We start from the raw sequence: 20,629 nt of genomic DNA, 5'->3' as shown, positions 1-20,629 counted from the left end.
CCGTCGCCTTGCCTCCCTGCATCTCCCCTTTCAAGCATCTCAGCAGCGTGGACAGCTCCTTCTTCCGCTGAAGAATTCATAAGGCACACGGTTACACTGATGCTACTGAGCTGCCACCGGGTTCTGGGTTATTTTATTATTATTATTATTATTTTGCTGACTCCCCCATCCCCGTCACAACCAGAATCTTCGCCAGGCAATACAGGAGTTCCCCTTTTCTGAAAAAGGGCACAGCAGATAACTGCAATGCCAGCAAAAAAACCCGCTTCATTTTCAAAAGCCAGATTTCCTTGACAGCAGAGAAGCTTCTCGAAAGAAAAACACCCTTGGGGCCTGGAGGAGGAGGAGGAAGGAAGGAAGGGGGAGGAAGCAGGGAGAGCCAGCAGGTGCCGGATTGGAGGGAGGACAGTCACATGCACCCCCTGGGGAGACACGCTCACCCCAATTTTGAAAAGCAAACTCAAAACACAAGCTGGTCCTGCAGGAATTGTGACTGGGGGGTGCTAGGCTGGAGAGGCCTAAGCGAGGCAAGGCAGGGCCTTCGAACGGGCCAACATTTGCACTGGGCAGGGCAGAAAGGTAGCCTAGACTTGCCTGGGTGCAGAGCCCAGCTTCAGGCTTGCCAGCTCCATAGATGAACAAAAACGGGTCCCCAAATCTCAGGTCCCAGAGCTAAGGAAGCCCCTGTTTGCAGGCACAAAAGCCAGGCAGATTCCACAGCCTCCCCAAAAGTCAAGCAGTTTGGCAGCTGCAGTTGCGGAAGGTTGGGGGAAGGCTGCCTCAATGTATCACAGACAGACAGGGACTTGGAAGGGGCCACATAGGGGCCATCTAGTCCAACCCCCTGCAATGCAGGGATCTTTCACCCAACTTGGGACTCGAACCCTTGCCTCTAAGATTCAGAGTCTTGTGCTCTACTGGCTGAGCCATCCTTCAGGGCTACATTACAGGATGACTCTGAAATGAAGGGTGCAATTTCACGAAGGGGAGGCTGTGCATGGGTTCTGCACCAACCAAGACAGCTTCAGATGAGGATTACACAAATTCATGGAGCAGAATAAGGCTCCTGTTGGACACGAGCCGTGATGGCTCCACTCTGCCTCCACAGTCAGAGACAGCCAGGCTTCTGAATCCTGGTTGCTGGAAACCCCAGGAGGGGAGAGGGTTCTTGCACTCAGATCCTGCCTATGGGTTTCCCTTAGGGGGCACCTGGTTGGCGACTGTGAGAACAGAATGCCGGACTGGAGGGTCCACTGCCTGATCCAGCAGGATCTTCTTCATTCTTTATACATTAGTAATAATAATAATAATAATAATAATAATAATAATAATAATAATAATTTATTTGTACCCCGCCCATCTGGCTGGGTCTCCCCAGCCACTCTGGGCAGCTTCCACAAAGACCAAAAATACACTAAGATGTCACACATTAAAAACTTCCCTGAACAGGGCTGCCTTCAGATGTCTTCTGAATGTCAGGTATTTGTTTATCTCTTTGACATCTGGTGGGAGGGCGTTCCACAGGGCGGGTGCCACTACCGAGAAGGCCCTCTGCCTGGTTCCCTGTAACTTGGCTTCTCGCAGGGAGGGAACTGCCAGAAGGCCCTCGGAGCTGGACCTCAGTGTCTGGGCTGGATGATGGGGGTGGAGACGCTCCTTCAGGTATACAGGACCAAGGCCGTTTAGGGCTTTCAAGGTCAGCACCAACACTTTGAATTGTGCTCGGAAACGTACTGGGAGCCAATGTAGGTCTTTCAGGACCGGGGTTATGTGGTCCCGGCGGCCACTCCCAGTCCCCAGTCTAGCTGCCGCATTCTGGATTAGTTGTAGTTTCCGGGTCACCTTCAAAGGTAGCCCCACATAGAGCGCATTGCAGTAGTCCAAGCGGGAGATAACCAGAGCATGCACCACTCTGGCGAGACAGTCTGCAGGCAGGGAGGGTCTCATCCTGCGTACCAGATGGAGCTGGTAAACAGCTGCCCTGGACACAGAATTGATATGCGCCTCCATGGACAGCTGTGAGTCCAAAATGTCCTGCTTTGCTTCTCAATATTCTCTGGTTGGGCTCTGTTTTTTCCTCCGACCGATGGAGAACCTACAAAGGACTCTATGAGGGCTCTTGTGTCCCCCATAAGAGAATAAGGGCAGATTTCTGTTTATTACAAAACGAAAAGGGTGAGCTGTTTTTCCTGACCCAAATGCAGTTCAAGGTTTCTCCTGCTTGCTTCTTTTTTTTAAGGGTACCAGAAGGTAAACATCTCTGACGCTCACTCTGTCACATGGACAAAATGACTCCCACGACTAATTTAAACAAGAGAATCTGTAAGGCTCTGCAATTACACCGTAAAGTCTACACGAGATCACATTAGAGATTTTTTTTTTTAAAGCATGCAAACTCTAGAACAAACATGAAGCTTCATGCTGAGCTTTCTCTTAGGAGGACGGGAAACAAAAGGTCAGCGTTGGCATTGATGCTTTTAAAAAGTGGCGAGCCAGTGGCTGCAACACAGGACAGTCAAAAATGGGACAGTCACGTCCAGCTAAGAAGCTGGTCTAACCCGTCTCTGAGGATTGCAGAGAAGCTGCAAAGGAGATGATACCAGGAGCGCCGTCCCTCTGCTGAACAAGGGGGATTGAGAACCAGCAAATCTATCCCGGGCACCTTTGCATTTTTCTTTAGCTTTATCCTGCAAGATGTCCTGCATCTGGTATGTTCCACTGGCTGTGTGGTGGTGGGAATTTATCTGCTGCCTTTGGTGCCTTACGGACAGAAAGGTGGGGTGGAAAGGATCAATAATTCTGCAGCCCCCTCGGCTACCGGTGTGTTCCCTCTGTGTGCCTGTGGAGCCAGGCAAGGCAGGGACCAGCTCTACAGACTCCCGTGTCTGATTCTCCGCCAGCCCTCCTTGCCGGCTTCTCTCTGCCCACTTCCTGCCTCCCCTCCGTGCTGTGGAAGGAGATGCCATTTTGCTTCCTGGCAGGAACCGGCTGGCGAGGCAGAGAGGAGGAGAACTTACCTGCAGCCATCCGTCATGGCTGGATTTGCTTTGCGATCATTACACAAGTCCATTCGGGGCCTAATACGCATCAGCCAGAACAAGAAGCTGCATCAGAAGGAAAACGTTTGTGTGCTAATTGTTTTCCCAAATTACCGCTCCGTACTCAGGAGTCCTAGCAATTTGGAGCGCTGCTTTAATGTCAAAATTGCCCGCTCCTTTTAATTTTCTTTTCCTCCCAGAATTAACGCTTGAAGCTTTATGGTAAATAGCAATCCAGGGGACGAAATTACACGGTGCAATTTGAGTAGCGATTCTAATTGCAAAACAATTTTCCTTCTTCTGAAATGCATCCGTGGCCGCCCACCGGAAACACCTCTCTCACCTGGGGCCAGCCCCAAACGGCCTGTGGTCCCACTGAGACTGCAGAGATTTCTACAGACTTTCCTGGGAGCAAGGCCCATTAAACTCAGCGAGATCTGCTTCCAGGCAAACACACACAGGTTTCACGGTGGTCTTTGGTCCAGAGGCACTGCCTCTGTTCTACCAAATAAGCAGAAATGGCCAGGATAGCTTGGTAACCTCAGCGTTGGATTACTGTAATGCGCTCTATGTGGGGCTCCCCTTGAGGCTGCAGCTGGGGCAAAATGCTTGCTTTGGGGGGCAAAATGCCCCCAGCACCTCACTCCTTGCTTTGCGGGATTTGCACTCTGGTATGGGGCCAACTTCAAGACGCTGGTATTGGGAATATATGTGGCTCTACAGAGTGCAGGACGGTGAGAGACTGTCTTATCCCATATAATTATCTCCTAAGGTATATATACTGCTTAATTGTAAAAGAAAAGGAACCCTCAAACTGGTTCATACCCAGTAGGTTGCTGTGGTTTGCAGGAGAGCTTCTCTTGCCATTTCCAAGGAGATCAGAAGCCAGGTCTGCAGTAACTCGGAGCGGAGCTGTTAGTGTGGCTGCCCCTGTTTTGGGGAACAGCATTTTTACTGAGACGTGACAAGCGCACATGGCCGGCACTTTCAAAAACCATTTGGAGGCATTTGTGTTCCCAGAAGCTTCCCCAGCTGGAGGAATAGGTTTCTGCCATGGGCGCCTGCTTTGCATTGCTTTCAGAATTCATCGGCTTTTGTTTCCTGTTTTTATTTTCTTATTGCATTTTATACATTGAGATATGTAAGGAAGGCGATAAATAAACAAACCAGCCCAACAGGCAGTGGTGCAGCAAACAGCAACCCCACCGTTCCAAATCCGCCCTTCCAAATTTTCAAAAGTGAAACGACTTAGGGGAAAGGCAGCGATTAAGGCTGCCACGTGGTCTCGCTGGCACAGATTCATCTGTTCCATTAGCAAATCAGAATTACCAGGAAAGACCAAATCTAATTTCAGTTCATTTGCTAACTTCTACATCCTAATGTTTAGGTTAAGGTTGCAGCTTCATATATATATATATATATATACATATATATATATATATATATATCTATATATATCTATATATATATATCTATATACACACACACCCTCTAATACGATGCTCAATTTACGCAAAACTGCTCATTTATAAAGCATGCAGGTTGCTTGAATACAAGGGCTGAGCTTCAGCAGTATTTTGGTAGGAGTTCTGTGCTGCCAGGGTCACATGGGCAGTGGCAAAATGTATTCTGGGGGGGCAGTGGGGGGGGGAAGGACCAGACGGGCAACAGGGAGCAAGAGATTGCTTATGTTTGCTACAGGAACTCCACCTATCTGCCGCCCCTGCCAATATGGGAAGGTGGTATAGTAGTATTAGTAATCAACAACAACAACAACAACAACAATAGATTTATTTATACCCCATCCATCTGGCTGGTTAAGGGACTCTGGCCGTGTGCTTTAAAACAGACCTAGGAAACAACCGAAGCCAAGGAGGTTGCTCTTGATACAGGTATGCCAAGACACCCCCGGGAATAAGTGTCAAGCTAAGAATTCTGCAGGAAACAAACACTCTTTCTCCTGGTCTCTTAGGATCCCACCCTGAAAACCATGGAGCGCTTAACTGGATTTTAGAAAGGGCTGTTCCAACAAGCAGACATCTTGGGGGGGGCTACCTAAATCAAAGAACTATATCCCCCTGCCAACACCCTTCCAGTCCAGCGCAAACGCCCAACGGCCTGACCTCTCTGCCAGCTCCAGGCTTCCTGGAAAACTGCTCAGAGGAAGTCACTGAGACCTGGGCAAAAGGCTGCCTCTTCTGTACTCCCTTCCCACTCTGAAGACAAGCAGCGAGAGGATGGGGAGAGCCTCAGGGAGGCGGCAGAGACAGACACAGAATGCAAGATGCCATCACCAGCTTATCTGTACGCAACCTTTCCATGGCACACTGTGCCCAACATCGGAAGAGAACAAGGCGCAGTAAAATGCAACAAACACATTCTGCCTCTTCCGACTCTCCACCCTGGGACTGCTGCCGTCCACACAGGTGCCAGGTTTCCCCCAAGACATCATGCACGTGTCATGCGACGTCACACACCTCCCAACACAGCCCAGGGTGGCGCAGCCTTCTGCTAGCTGCGGTGAGGCCCGGTGGGGGAATGGGAGAAAGAAAGATGGAGGTGCCTTGAAAAAACTAGGAGAAGAAGGGGATAGTAGCACCCCATTCCCCAATATTTGGAGATGAAATTATTGGGTATTGAGGTTGGGTATTGAGGTTGCGACCTCTTTCCTGAGCATTCACCCTGATTAATTTGCAGAATGTTTGCAGGGAGGTCATACAATGTTGGCTGCTTATTCAGCATCCATTCCGATCTGTTTGCAGAAACTTTGCAGAACATCATACCACACAAGTGCGAGAGAGCTGCCTCCTCAACCAAGCCCAGTCTGAGAAAACCAAGGTCACCCGCGACTTCTCTTCCAGACCATCACTGCCCCTGCAGCAAGACGCCCCCACAGACCTTTTCCGATTTAACACCTGTGATGCCACTTTCTGGATTAAATCTGGTGAGCGCACAAGTTCAATAACATTCAACAACATAATGTCCCGGGCAATCGGACCAGAGCAGGATCACAGATTCCTGCATTGCAAGGGGCTGGACTAGATGAACCTCGGGGTCCCTTCTGATTCTAGGATTCCTGCCAGGTTCTGCTCACCCAGTAACTGCTAAAAAAGTGACTAACCGGATGCTGGTGTTACCTCCCCACATGCTGCTTCAAGGATGCCAGCAAGGCCAAATGCAGAACCAGCCATTTGGAACACAGACACACAGACACAGACACACATACACACACACACACCTGCCACAGTTCTGCCTCTGAAGACAGGACAGCCTCCTCCAAACTGCCCCCCTGCAGGCACTCTGGACGACAACGGCCATCAGCCTGGGCATCCTACGGCTGTTCCGGAGGGCAACACACCAGGGAAGGCTGCAGTCAGCCAATCTTCTGCAAGCGCTTGTGAAGCTATAGAAGGAAGTCTCGGAGCTGAGCATCTTTCCACCCACAGCACAACAGCGAAGACCAAATAGCGAGAATCCGCTCCAAGAGAATCAACAAAATGACTCTCAAGGCTCCTCATACAGATAGCCTTTTCGGGCAGAGACCCTTCCTCTCTGCGATTCTCTTGGCCGCCCTTCCAGAACCCAGGTGCCAGGCGTACAAAGGGAGGCAGAGCGAGAGGAGACATTGGGGCAGAACGGAAGAGATACTCACCCTGTGTGGGCCAGGTCAAGGGGCTTCTCTGGCTGCTCCGGGTACACGGGGTGAGGAGGCTCTCGACTGGGTACACAACCAAGAGATTTGCTAATGGCATGGCTCAGCTTCTTGGCAGGCGATTTCTGTTTTTTTTTTTCAGAGAGAGAATTAAACACAGAAATGGGAATTAGCACAGCAAAGCAATCAGTGCAGCACAGCACAGAGCTGAAGAGGAGCTGTGGTCCAGCATCCCAGGACACAGGGCTCTCCAGGCGCAAGCCCCAGGCAGCCGCCAAACAATGCCTGGTGTCCAAAGGGGGCCTGGAGCCAGGCTCTCTCCCACCCTGCCCATCACCCCAACCCCAACCCCAACCCCAACCTGATTGCACTGGCTGCCAAATAGCTTCTGGGCACAACCCAAAGGGCCAGTTTTGACCTATAAAGCCTTAAATGCCTCAAGGACCATCTCTCCCCATGTGAACCGACCCGGACCCTGTGATGGTCATCTGAGGCCCTTCTTTGTGGTCTTCTGGAGTCATCATTATATGTCTTTAGGCTCCAGGTGAAAACATTCCTCTTCAGTTGGGCCTTTGGCTGACGTATTTTTGTTTCGTTATTATGCTATGCATTTTGTGCTCTTATGCTGCAAACAAAACTGCAATCTTTGGACGAAGGGCGGTATATAAATTTAATAGATCATCACTGCTGGGTTAATATTATGCATGGTGCAAGAGTCCATAGGCTTGTTGCAACTGCCTTGTCTCCAGGGCATCAAGGCCTTGTAGGGACAAGAGGCCAGCTTGTTTTTCACTCATAGGATCATGGAACTGTAGAGTTGGAAGGGAACCCAAGGGCCATCTAGTCTTACCCCCTGCAATGCTCAGCAGAGTGTGCCAGAATCAAAAGAGGGGGTCTCAATTTTCTATCAGAGAAATCAGTGTCTTCTTGTCACTGGTTTTTCTAACCACACTCAGAGAAGTCCACAAGCCCTTCCCTGGCATGGATTGCAGGCACCAGCTTGTGGTCTCACTGCACGAGAGGCACCTACGCAATCTCTACTGCGATTTTCCTAACCTTGTGGTTGGAAAGATGAGCAGGGCCTGCAGGTGTGACCTTGTCGCAAGGTGCTCGTTCCCGTTGCCATACTCAAAGGTTTTAAGAGGATGTGTCCTTGACAAGGACTAGATGGATGGGAGGGAGGGAGGGAGGGAGGGAGGGAGGGAGCTGGAGCCAAGTGCTGAGGGGAGGCAGAAGCACTAAAAGCGCTAAAAAGATCCCTTCGCATGTGAGAAGCAACAATCAATTGAGACAACCTCCCCAGACCCATGGAAACATCTGGAGAGACCTATTGGATTGGAGCTTTTTAATATAAACTGGTTCACACTCTGAGGCTCTTGGCATCAGGCCTTCTAACAAGGAGGAATTTGCAGATTCCTGGACCCAGCCAGGAACTTTCTCTTTATTAGAGGCAATAAGGCTAGAGAGGCAAAGGTCCATCGGATCGGTGGTGGGCTGGGCTGGGCCAAGCACCTGGTCTGTAACGCCAGGAGGCCTCAGACCCAGAAAGGACCCCCTCTTTGCCACCACAGAAGAGGCCCCCACAGGCGTTCCTGTTGAATGGCTTCTTTAAATTTTAGGTTTCATTATTGTTTCACAAGATGTGTATGTCTTTAAGGGCCAGAAGAAATAACATGACTTAGTTTTACAGCTGTGAAGCAGTGTAGCAGGTGCTGTTAAGTTATGTTAGTTAAGCTGTTGGGTAAAGAATATAAAGAGCAGCATGTAGCTCTCTCCGTACCTTGGTGGATGGGTTACACTTATTGATATAAGGTAAAGGGTAAAGGGACCCTGACCATTAGGTCCAGTCATGGCCAACTCTGGGGTTGCGGTGCTCATCTTGCTTTATTGGCCAAGGGAGCCGGTGTACAGCTTCCGGGTCATGTGGCCAGCAGGACTAAGCCGCTTCTGGCGAACCAGAGCAGCGCACGGAAACACCGTTTACCTTCCCGCCGGAGCGGTACCTATTTATCTACTTGCACTTTGACATGCTTTCAAACTGCTAGGTTGGCAGGAGCAGGGACCGTGCAATGGGAGCTCACCCCGTCGCGGGGATTTGAACTGCCAACCTCCTGATCGGCAAGTCCTAGGCGCTGTGGTTTAACCCACAGCGCCACCCGCGTCCCTTTATATATAATGTAATTTAGTGTAAAAGGAGTTTTTGTTTTTGATATTTGTTATTAAACCACGCAAAAGTTACTTTTGCGTTTCTTGAATGTGTGGTCTCCCCAGCATGCCTTCTGCAGAGCAACTAATCTGCAAATAGCCAACATCTTTGGTTATGGGCCCAGCTGCTGAGTGGATGACTGCACATTTTTGGACCTTGAGAAAGGTTTGAAAACTCCTTCTCCTGTTGATGTGGTTCTGTGGGGCTGGAAGAGTTCCAGAATGGTCGACTGGGTTCCAGAAGCCGAGAAAGCTCCGACGTTCCCACAGCTGACAGATGAGAACTGTAGTTTATGGTCGCTTCGGGTGGAGGCGCTTTTGACCTCTCGAGAAGTGTGGACCTATGTGACTAATGACCCTCCGGACACTGTGACTAATGCTTGGTCAAAAGGAGATGCAAAAGCCAGGGCAATAATTAATTTGGCTGTCAGCGACCAGCAAGTAGTATATATAAGGAATAAGAAAACAGCCAAAGAAATGTGGGAGTTGGTGGGACTCCGAAAGGGTCTTCCTAAACCTTCTGTTCCAGGTGCCACCTCTTTGGCTTCACTGCAGAGACGCCCAGGGAGCTGAGCTGGGCATCAGGGCATCACGACTGCTGTCAACTGCCCAGGTCATCTCCACATCCCACAGTGTGAGCACGGCTTCAACAGAAGCATTAGCCACGCCAGGAGGAAAATTCCCCAGAGCTTTCCAGAATCCGTCCGCCTCCAGGAGGGGACTGTTAAATAACAAGTCCTGCGCCCCCCCCCCCGGCACTCCTGCAGAGGGAAGTGGCTGCTGAAGGTCTCAACCTCAACAGAAAATGATCCGACCGTGACAATGGGATCGATGTTAATTCCCCCCTTTCATATTCACCATCTTGCTGGTGAGTCAACAAGACAAAGTCAAGAGCATGCTCACATGCATATACACACTGGGACAGACTTGTGGTGATCATGGCAGCAATGGAGTCCCTGGACTGGGTGACCTCGGTGCAGAAGCTGAGATCCAACCGCAACCATGACCCCAGGGATCCCTCAACACCAGGCCTCCAGCTCAGGCAGGGAGACTTGTTTGCCTGCTATGGTCATCTTCTTTGGCGATTCCTTGTAGCTGAGGATGACTGTCTTCCATGAACATGGTCTTAACAGTGAGTCCGTAAGTGACTGTGGAGGCCAATTCTGGATCCACACATCCTTCCACAGTGGGGACATTGGTTTCCAGGCAGGAGTTGATCGCAGTGAGGATTTGCCAAACGTGCCTTCCTCTTAGCTCGTTTCTCCCTTGTGTCCTGAGTTTGAGCATCTTCAAAGCCCATGACACCTTTGGTAAAGGCTGCTCTCCAACTGGAGCGCTTGCAGGCCAGTGTTTCCCAGTTATCAGTGCTTATACTACATTTTTTTAAAGAGTGGTTTTGAGAGCATCTGTAAGCCTCTTTTGTTGTCCACCGGTTATTTTGCCTTCCATTCTTAAGTTGGGAATAGAGTAATTGCTTTGGAAGACGACCATCAGGCATCCGAGCAACATGACCAGTCCAATGAAGTTGATGTTGAAGAATCTTTGCCTGCTATGGTAGGGCATGGGCAGAGTGTGCTTGTGAACACACAAAAATGTTCTGAAATGTAGGGCAGCAAATGCTCGGTGGGAAAGTGGCCGGGGCAGAGCAAAGCCATTCACAAGAAGTCCCTCTGGTGGTTTGCCCTTCTTCAGGAGACATGGCACCTCTAAGTCCTTCAAGGCAGGAGGAAGGTAAGAACCATGTACTGACTTAAGAGAAAGGGAGAGCAGCAGATGGAACTGGAGGAACCAACAAGGAACCAGGAAAGCGGGCGCCAAAAAAGCACAGGCACCCACCCACCCCTCTCCCAGTCACTGGGAACCAACCAGAAGGACGTCTGGGTAACCAACAGCTCAAGCTTCTATACCCAGAGAACCTGGTCAAGAAAATACACATATGTTATTTTGATGCACTGATTTCTCTTTCCAAAGACGAAAGTCAAGCGTTCGTTTTCCCACATGGATTTCTTAGGTGCCACTGACCTCGCTAGAAAAACCTCTTTGGAGACGATGGCAGCACAGCACGTGCCGAGGATCTGGGACAAAGCAACACTTCTTGAGGGCTCCAGTAACATGCTAACCTGCACGGCTGGTGTTATTCTCTGAAAGAATCAGTGCTTCCACCAGCAAAAGCAGTTTTGATTTTTTCAAAAAGCAAGGTTTTGAGAGGATAATCTTACTAGCTATGCGTGCTGGATGTTCTTGCTGCTTGTTCAGCTAGGAGGTTTCTGGAGCAGAGCAAGTTGAAGTCAGCTAATGGGACCGTTTCATTTCTTAAGCCTTCTTTTCCTTTCTTTGATGCTCAGTAATTTAAATGTTGTATTTGCCTTGGTTTTAAGTCTTTGTTATTCTTTGTTTTATTATTATATGATCACGTTCTTATGATTCTGCACTATTAGCAGGATAAAGTGTGTCATTTCATGTTCAGGAGCAACGAATTACTGAAAGCTTCGGCGCTAACCATTACGCCAAAACTGCACTTCCCGGCATATGTCTGCTTTTTGTTTTTTAAAAATAAATAATGGCACGGTGTCCAAAATGTTGCAAATCTTATTTGGATTCTCTCAGTTTTACATTACCTAATATCTCCTAAATTATAGTCTTAAAAGACCATGGGGAACTGCCAATACGTACTTTCAGCTGGCGAACAATCACAGGCTTTTCTTTTAGCACACACAGAATTGTAGAGTTGGAAGGGACCCCAAGAGTCATCTAGTCCAAACCTCTGCAGTGCACTTCAAAAGCAGTTCACTACACTTTAGAAGGGCAAAGCTGATGGTGGAGGCAGGAGCTGTTTTTCTTCAAGGTGATTGTTGTGTGTGATATAATAATAATAATAATAATAATAATATTTATACCCTGCCTATTAGGCTGGGTTTCCCCCAACCACTCTGGGCAGCTTCCAACAAAAGATTAAAAATACATTATGGGCTTTTAGTGTTGTAGCTCCTGCCCTCTGGAATTCCTTCCCCCTTGAATCTGAGCAGACGCCGCCTGCTGCCTCATCTGCACCTCCTGAAGCTCTTCCTCTTCCAACAAGCCTTTTGAGCCGGGATACTTCCCAGGCTGCATCTTTACTGAGACTGCTGTCAAGAGGCAGTGAACAGGAGTTTGGGGGCAAATGTCACCCATGCTCTGATCATAACCGGCTCTCTTTCTCCATAACATTAGTCAGGACAGGCTGAGCACACACTGTCATGGTTCCTGGGTGCACTGAGGAACAGAGGAGGGCTAGCAAACATCTTGCACCTGCGATGACAGAGGCCCTGCAGGTGGGTGGTTCTGGCCAGCTGCTTGATTGTCCTGAAGGGATAGCTCTTTCTCTCTGAAACAACAGGCAGGGAGCCCCAGCATGCAGCATATGAATTGGGGGGCTCTCTCCCACCACCCAGTCTATTGGCAAGAACTGTTGGGATACTGCTGGAGAGACGGGGGCATCAGGCAGGCCCCCAGCTGGCTCCAGCCACTGGCTGGCAGCCGGATGATCGCCGGTCTCCCTTGGAACAGCATCAATCGGCGACACGAGCCTCAGATACGTTTAGAGACCCGTGCACGCTCTATCAGCAGAGTGTGTAAATCTTCTCACAGCAGAAAAGGCGGACAGAGAAATGTGTAAGCAGTATATTACAGCATTTTATTCAGCAGCAGGAACAAAGAAAAAACATGTCTGCTTCCCTTTGTGTCCAGCAAAACAGCAGCAAAGCAAAAGCTATACACAAATGGAAGTTCCCAGCAAGCCTGTGCTGGAAGTAAACAGGCATGTGACACACAACAGTCATGCCTGCTCCTTTTAAGGTGGAACGGAACTATATCCTAACAAGAACTGCTGCTTATGTGCATATGGGTGTAGTATTCATATATTAGCTTAGCTTAGCCCACTTCACAGAGCTGTTACGTAGGTAAAATGGAGGGAAAGCAAGACATAAATATATAATGTCATGCATGTAAAGAAATACTTTAAAAATGAAGATCTTTATCCTAGTCTATATCTGCACTGGGATTGTTTTTAAGATGTTTTACCATTTGTGTGTTTGCTGCCCTGGGCTGCCTTAGGGAGGAAGGGCAGGATATAAACTGAATAGAAAATAATATGGTTAGCAATAGATTATTTAGAGGCAGATGATAATGATAGGGTTGAATTCAACTAAGTCACTTTATGAGCCTAGAGCATATATTATTTTGTGGGGGGGCAGTTATATGCTATATTCTAAAGCTCATTTAATAAACTCTGGTGAAATAAATAAAGGAGAGGCCTGTGACCCATGAAAAGTGCTTTTGCTTGCTTGTCCTCCGTGCATGCATTTGCTCTGAGAGCCTGTTGCTCTGCTCTGTCAAAGAAACAGGCTGTAGCCAAGGTTAAAAAATAATCTGGTGAGAGAATGGAGGAGGTCACTAAACACATCCCAGCTGCTTTGCTTTCTGCCTTAACAAGTGAAAAATTCCACCCCAAGGTGAAGACCGGGATTTCTGGCACGAGAACATGAGCAGACCCTGCCCTCTGCTGGAGAAACTTCACATCATCCTAAAAAAATTAGGAACACCATTTCCAAGAGTGCAATACAGTGAGGAAAATGCTTTATACTGACATAGGAGACAAGTATACGCAGACCAACTCTCAATTAAATTGGAAGGGGTTCTGGGTTAGCAAGATGCCCTTTGGCTGATATGTTTGCCACAGACCTTCCTCTGGGGACGCTTTTCTGCAGGCGCTACCAGATGTCAGTACTGTAATGTCTCATTCTCACATTGCATAATGTTGTGAGTTGCCTTTAATTACTTAATTGATGCATTCTGCTGTAAAAGACTGAGTTTACTATCTGCTAACGGGCGTTTAATGCTCACACCAGAGTGGGGTGCATCTCTGTGGCTGCACCTCAAGGCTGCAACTTCTGCCCTCCCTAAGAGAACCCTGCTTGGTGCCTGTTCAATATTTCATTCTCACACCCTTGCCGATTGGAAGGTCGGCGGTTCGAATCCCCGCAACAGGGTGAGCTCCGGTTGCTCGTTCCCTGCTCCTGCCCATCTAGCAGTTCGAAAGCACATCAAAGTGCAAGTAGATAAATAGGTACCACTCCGGCGGGAAAGTAAACGGCGTTTCTGTGCGCTGCTCTGGTTCACCAGAAGCGGCTTAGTCATGCTGGCCACATGACTCAGAAAAACTGTCTGCGGACGAACGCCGGCTCCCTCGACCAGTAAAGCGAGATAAGCGCCGCAACCCCTGAGTCATTTGCGACTGGACTTAACTGTCAGGGGTCCTTTAACTTTTGTTTCCTCAACTGTTGAACATTTTCCAAACATACCCCTTTTCCAGCTGCACTTCTCTCTTTAGAAAGCTGAACTCAAAACTGTCAACATCTGTTGTGAAGTATGGTGCCACAAAACTGGGCATGTCTTCTTCAGGTGTTGTCTTAGGTTAATCGAGGAGCGAGATATTGTGGATTCCCATCACACCCACAGAAATTATGATGGCATCTTCCTTGGGGCCGTGCATGATGGAGAGTCTCAATCCAGCTACTGCGCATTAAACCCATTTTATGCTCAGCTAACCGTAACTGGTTTGCATGCAGAGTTGTGTCAGTGGAAAGACACTCATCAAGGGGAATTCCCTGATCTCTTGACCTCACTGCAGCATCCCGAGTGTGCATGCGTGAGCATGCGCACACATCCAGCCTCTCCCGAGTGCTGCGTCAGGTGCAATCTGCTGACTTGATGCAAAACAGAGGGATCTGTTTGTTTGCTTTTTCGTTTTAGTATTTAGCATTTTAGAATTTTGTATTCCGCTTGACTGGAGAGTTGTAATGTTCAAATTTCATACAGTTACAGATAGGTAGCCGTGTTGGTCTGCCATAGTCAAAACAAAAAAATTTTTTCCCTTCCAGTAGCACCTTAAAGACCAACTAAGTTAGTTCTTGGTATGAAGTTTTGTGTGCATGCACACTTCTTCAGATACACTGAAGTATCTGAAGAAGTGTGCATGCACACGAAAGCTCATACCAAGAACTAACTTAGTTGGTCTTTAAGGTGCTACTGGAAGGAAAAAAAAATTTTTGTTTTAAATTTCATACAGTAACAAATGATACAGCCACATGCTGCAAAGGGGCTCTCTCTCTCCCACACACCTGGATTTAACACTTAGCTTTTAAAATACAACACTTCCCCTATTCATGCTTTGATGCTCCAGGAAATGCTGGCTGTGTATTGTATTTTTCCTACGAGGGCACATCCTTGGAGTTATATTATCTGTTAAATCTCACATTAGGTCTTTTTCTCTCCACCACACCTCACTCTGTGAATGTTCACATACAAATACAATAAATACCCATTTCATTTCCAGCCCGTCTCATGCATCTCACAAAGCAGGTTCCACTTAATAGACAGTCATGTCAAGTTTTTAAGGTTCAGCTGCAGCCCCCTGTCCTTCCAGTACCCAGGAAGTGAGCAAGAGTGGAGGACTTCAGAGAGTCAGAATGACTTCTACTGATACACAAAGGTCAGAAAATGATCAGGTTGCTAACAAAACCCAGAGGTAAAGGTAAAGGACCCCTGGACAGTTAAGTCCAATCAAAAGGCGACTACGGGGTTGTGGCGCTCATCTTGCTTTCAGGCTGAGGGGGCCGGCGTTTGTCCACAGACAGCTTTCCGGGTCATGCGGCCAGCAGGACTAAACCACTTCTGGCGCAACAGGACACTGTGACGGAAACCAGAGCACACAGAAACACCGTTTACCTTCCTGCCACAGCGGTATCTATTTCTCTACTTGTGCTGGTGTGCTTTCGAACTGCTAGGTTGGCAGGAGCTGGGACAGAGCAATGGGAGCTCACTTGTCATGAGGATTCAAACCACCGACCTTCCAATCGGCAAGCCCAAGAGGCTCAGTGGTTTAGACCACAGCGCCACCCCGAAGTCCTTGCTCAAGTGGATAATTGTCTTCTCTGAGAAATAGTAGCCTCTCTCCTGAATCAGCAGACATCATTTTTAATTCCCATAAAAAAGCACCTTATTCTAACACTTTCCTATATCCATTAAAGATTTAGAGAGAGAGAGAGAGAGAGAGAGAGAGAGAGAGAGAGAGAGAGATGCCTGTCAATGGCTATGAATCCAGAATAGACTCCTTGAGATTAGGAAAGAATTCCTAGCCCAAAACATTTATTCTCCGTTTTAAAAGGCATCAAGTTTCAGAAACAGAGCCTCTGTCTGTATAGCAAGCAAATACAACCCTGGCAGCAGCAGTGCAGCCCAAGGTCTCTGTTACGGAGCACCAGAAGTGGTTTTGCACCAAAGACCATCCAGGCACGTTCTTTCCCCAACCCTGCCTCCTGCATTTCCTACTTTTGCTGTTTCTTCCAAAGCCAAGGCAAACAATCCTGTTCTCAAGATGCCTCCTCCTCCCATCTCTCTCTGGGATTCAAGAGCTTACCCTCCCCGACCCAAGAGAAACTGTATGACTTGCTGGGCTCCTGCAAGAGGCCCCTGAGTGGCTAACAGGTTTTGTGCTGATATAGAGAACATGGGTGTTCACTGCTGGGCTCCCAGGTTATCCTGACAAATAAAGGCGAGCTTTGATGACAACAGATCGATCTTCAGAGACGCAGGCAGGATCAGTGGAGTAAAAAACACACCACCCAGGTGTCCTTAGAAGAGGACCTGTAGCCATTCCACACTGGCCCCTGCAGAACCGACAGGCTACTGGCCTCCCCATGATGGACAGACCTCTGGGGCTGCGCAATAGAGAACCCGCAGCCCCAAACACACCCACGGCAGAAAAGCAATGCGCCTGAGCCGCAGGAGACCAAGAGGCTTACCCAAGAGGAGTGCTCCTTCATCTGATGCTGGTTGCTGTGAGGGCCGCTTGCGTGGCCGCGCCAAAAGCAGTTTTGACAGAGCTGGTAGTTGTGGCACTGCTGGCATCGGTAGCGGAAGCCCATCATGCTCTCACAGCGGCAGTAAGAACACTCCACAGGATGGAAGACTGGGAGGGGAGAGAGGAGGAAGAGGAGTCAGAAGCGCCTCCGGAGCAGCAGCAGGCTTCGTCCTGAACGAGGCACACCCCACACGCCCCTCTGAAAAAGGACAAACTCCTAGAATTCCCCACACGTCAAACAGGCGTGTGCTAATTGGGGCGCATGGCTGCCTGCCAGCCTGGCAAACAGGCACTGGCATCCCTACCCTCGTCTCAGAAACGGAAGAATATATTAGGACCCGCCCAGGCACGCCTACACTAGGGGGCTGAAGGCACCTCGGCCCCCTCAGTATTGGGTTTAAGGGGCTCAGCGCCGCTCCATGTTGAGGCAGCCCTGCATGCGCCATGCATACTGTGATGTCGATCCAGTGTCCGGCTACTCCAGAGTGCTCAGCCTTCTCCATCATGCAGACACGCTTTGCACTGGGCCCCTTAATCTTGGGGGCAGCTTGGCGCTTCTGGACCCACCCTATTCTTCCCATTTTAAATGGTTTTTTAAACTAATTTTTTTATTGTAATTTTACAACGTGGTGGGACCTTTGGGTGAAGTCTGGGTAAGAAATGCAACAGCAGCAGTGCCTAGATCTTTCCTCCAGGACTTCTCTAGATAGTTCCTGATTTGCCATCTAAAATCCCCTCCTGACACTCCGTTGCACCAAGAAACAAATGTCAGGGTGGGGCTGAGCAGAGATGGCAAAGCTATAAACAGGCTGTAACTTGGAAGACAGTTGGGACAGGCGGCAATTTGTGTGGATGTGTGGCAGGTATGAAGAGCCTGCTGGATCAGGACAGCGTCCAGTGCCGGATTTACGTATAAGCTAAACAAGCTCTAGCTTAGGGCCCCACTCTCTTGGGGCCCCCAAAAAATTTAAAGGAAAAAAACTGGATGTACACTTCCAAAATATAAGATAAAAAACAAATAAAATAAAACCTACAAACAGCAACTGTGTTTTGTGTTGTGTAGGCTCCTATTTTGTTATGTGCAAATGGCTTTAGATACCTATATAAAGGTAAAGGGACCCCTGATCATTAGGTCCAGTCACAGATGACTCTGGGGTTGTGGCGCTCATCTTGTTTTACTGGCCGAGGGAGCCGACGTTTGTCCGCAGACAACTTCTGGGTCATGTGGCCAGCATGACTAAGCCGCTTCTGGTGATCCAGCGCAGCGCACGGAAACGCCATTTACCTTCCCACTGGAGCAGTACCCATTTATCTACTTGCACTTTGACGTGCTTTCGAACTGCTAGGTTGGCAGGAGCAGGGACCGAGAAACGGGAGCTCACCCCGTCGCGGGGATTTGAACCGCCGACCTTCTGATCGGCAAGCCCTAAGCTCTGTGGTTTAACCCACAGCGCCACCCGCATCCCATTTAGATACCTATTAGGCCCATAAATGACCATATAGCATATATTCAACACAAAAAACAGTGACTACTTGTTGTTGACAAAGGACAGCTGGACATAGAAAGGGCCCCATTATCTTCAGAAGCTTAGGGCCTCATCAAACCTAAATCCGGCCCTGCCAGTCCTATCTAGTCCAGTATCCAGTTTTCTCTGTGGCCAACCAGATGCCTTGGGGAAGCCTGAGGCACACTGAGAGGAAGTGTGGTATAGTGGTTAGTGTTGGACTAGGACCTGGGAGACCTGGGTTGTGGACCAGAGAGGCCTTGGGTCTGGCCCTGCAGGGCTCCTCTTAGGTTCTGATGTGGAGGGGCACCTGATGACCTATATTAGGGGAGCCTCAAGAAATTGAGCTCTCCGGCACAGAAGACACAGGTCCCCACACCCCACGCTTGCCATAGTGAGCCCCCAGGCTGCAGTGCTCCCCAGCAGATGGAAAGTCCTGCAAACAGTGATCCACTTACCATTTTCAACGTGGGCAAGTCTGTGCAGGAGAGGTAGCCACACAAGGCACTGGGGCGGCGGGTCAGCCATTAACGTGTCTAAAAACATGTTTAGCATGACCTTTTTCTGTGGAGAGAGGTCAAAGTGAGAGAAAAGCCAACTGCGGTCTGTTTCAGAAAAGAACAGTGAGTTTCATCCTCCACAAAGAGAGTGTTTGTGGCAAACACACAGCACTCCCAGAATTAAGGCTGTCTTAAAAGCTGATTTCAACTGTGCAGTTAAGCACATGCTGAAATCACTCTCACTATTTAGCATTTTATTTAGAATATTTATCTCCTGACTTTACAGACCCCAGACTCTCTCATAAAACAGCTTACGGAAGATTCTCACAAAACCATTTCCAGAGTGGTGGCTGCGTTATTCCGCTGCAGAATGACAGGAAAATGTCCTGTGGCATCCGAAAGACTACGGTGCATCTGTTGGTCTTCAAGGTCCACGAGACTTTGCAGTCTTTAGGAGAAGAACCACAGTCGGGTGAAGCAGCAGGAACAGAAGTAACTCAGGGCTGTAACACAGGCTTCAACCCTGACTCCACTTAAACCATGAGTAAACTTGGGCCGCTCTGGGCTCCATTGGAGGAGGTGTGGGATATTAGATCAATTGATAGATTGCTAGATCTTCTAAGTAGGCATGGTTAGACTAGCAGCCTTGGCCTGTCAAGGCTTCGGCCCCATTTATTTCACTGGGGCTGAAATGCAAATAACTTCAGCAGAACCCTTTGTCTTCAACTGGCCACCCGCCCCCTCCTCCTGAGGGAGAGCCCCCTTCGCATTCTTTTCCTTTCCCCCCAAATGATCTTCATTAGTTTTCCGGTTTCATACTCCACATACACATAATGTGTTGCATTTTACATTTATACTTGCTCCTAAGCGCTGACTTCCCTCCTTCCTTCTTCTAGTTTTTTATATCACATATAATTTTATCGCATTATTTTCATCCATTTTGCATATTGCTATTCATTTTCCGTATTTGCCCATAATATATCTATAAACAAATAAATCCTCCTATTTATACAATTCTATTTGTACTGGACCATAGGAGGAGAACAGGGATTTTTTTTTTCTTGTTCTCCCCCTCTAAAACAAGGTGCGTTCACCCAAAGCCTCCGGAGCGCAGCAGGAGTTACCGCTGCGCTCTGGAGGCGTCAGGCGGCTACCTTGGAAGCCTGGAGAGCGAGAGGGGTTGGTGCGCAGTGACCCCTCTCGCTCTCCAGGCTTCACTGAAGGCAACCCGAAGCTCCGGAGCGTGGCGGGAGTTCCCACTGGGCTCCGGAGGCTTCAGGTTCCTTTTGACCTGCTCTTTGGGGCTGGCGGGGGGAAGTGCTACTTTCCCCCACCGCCAGCCTCAAAGACCAGGTCGGGGAGCAGCGCAAAGGCTGCGCGCAGCCTTGCCGCTGCCCCCCGAGCTTGTGGGGCTGGCGGTGGGGGGAAGTGCTGCTTTCCCCCACCGCCAGCCTCAAAGATCCCTGAAGCCTTCGGAAAGCATAGCACGAGCTCCCACTGTGCTCCAAAGGCTTCAGGGATAGCCACCTGAAGCCTTTGGAGTGCAGCGGGAACTCACGTTGCGCTCCAAAGGCTTTGGGTTCCTTTCGCTGACCCAAAGCCTTTGGAGCGCAGCGCGAGTTCCTATTGTGCTCCAAAGGCTTGAGGCTTCGGGGACAGCCTTTGTAGCCTCCGTAGGGCAGCGGGGTGAAGGTACCCCACTGCCCTGTGGAGGCTTTGCGCAGCCATCCCCAAGCCAGAACAGCGAGGGAGCGCTGCGCAGCGCTCCATCTCCCTGTTCTGGCTTTGGGCTTAGCCGCGCAGCCTGCATTCGCTCTATAGGACGCACA

The 20,629-nt window shown here is 49.2% G+C and overlaps 1 protein-coding gene across 7 annotated transcripts in view; it reads right to left on the bottom strand.

Moving 5' to 3' along the window:
- DTNB (dystrobrevin beta) overlaps window positions 1-20,629 on the bottom strand; it is a 106,876-nt gene that overhangs the window by 62,445 nt on the left and 23,802 nt on the right. For all 7 annotated transcript variants that reach the window (XM_083605184.1, XM_083605187.1, XM_083605183.1 and 4 more), the window contains exons 7-9: window positions 18,759-18,864; window positions 16,737-16,903; window positions 6,691-6,815 (exon numbers count right to left, since the gene is read on the bottom strand). In XM_083605184.1, the coding sequence (XP_083461310.1) occupies window positions 6,691-6,815; window positions 16,737-16,903; window positions 18,759-18,864 (398 nt within the window). The remainder of the gene's footprint in view (window positions 1-6,690; window positions 6,816-16,736; window positions 16,904-18,758; window positions 18,865-20,629) is intronic.

This window comes from Podarcis filfolensis (assembly GCF_964270895.1).
Source record: "Podarcis filfolensis genome assembly, chromosome: 3".
NCBI lineage: Eukaryota > Metazoa > Chordata > Lepidosauria > Squamata > Lacertidae > Podarcis > Podarcis filfolensis.
Note: the sequence above shows the minus strand (reverse complement) of the source record. Positions and strands in the feature narration are given on the sequence as shown.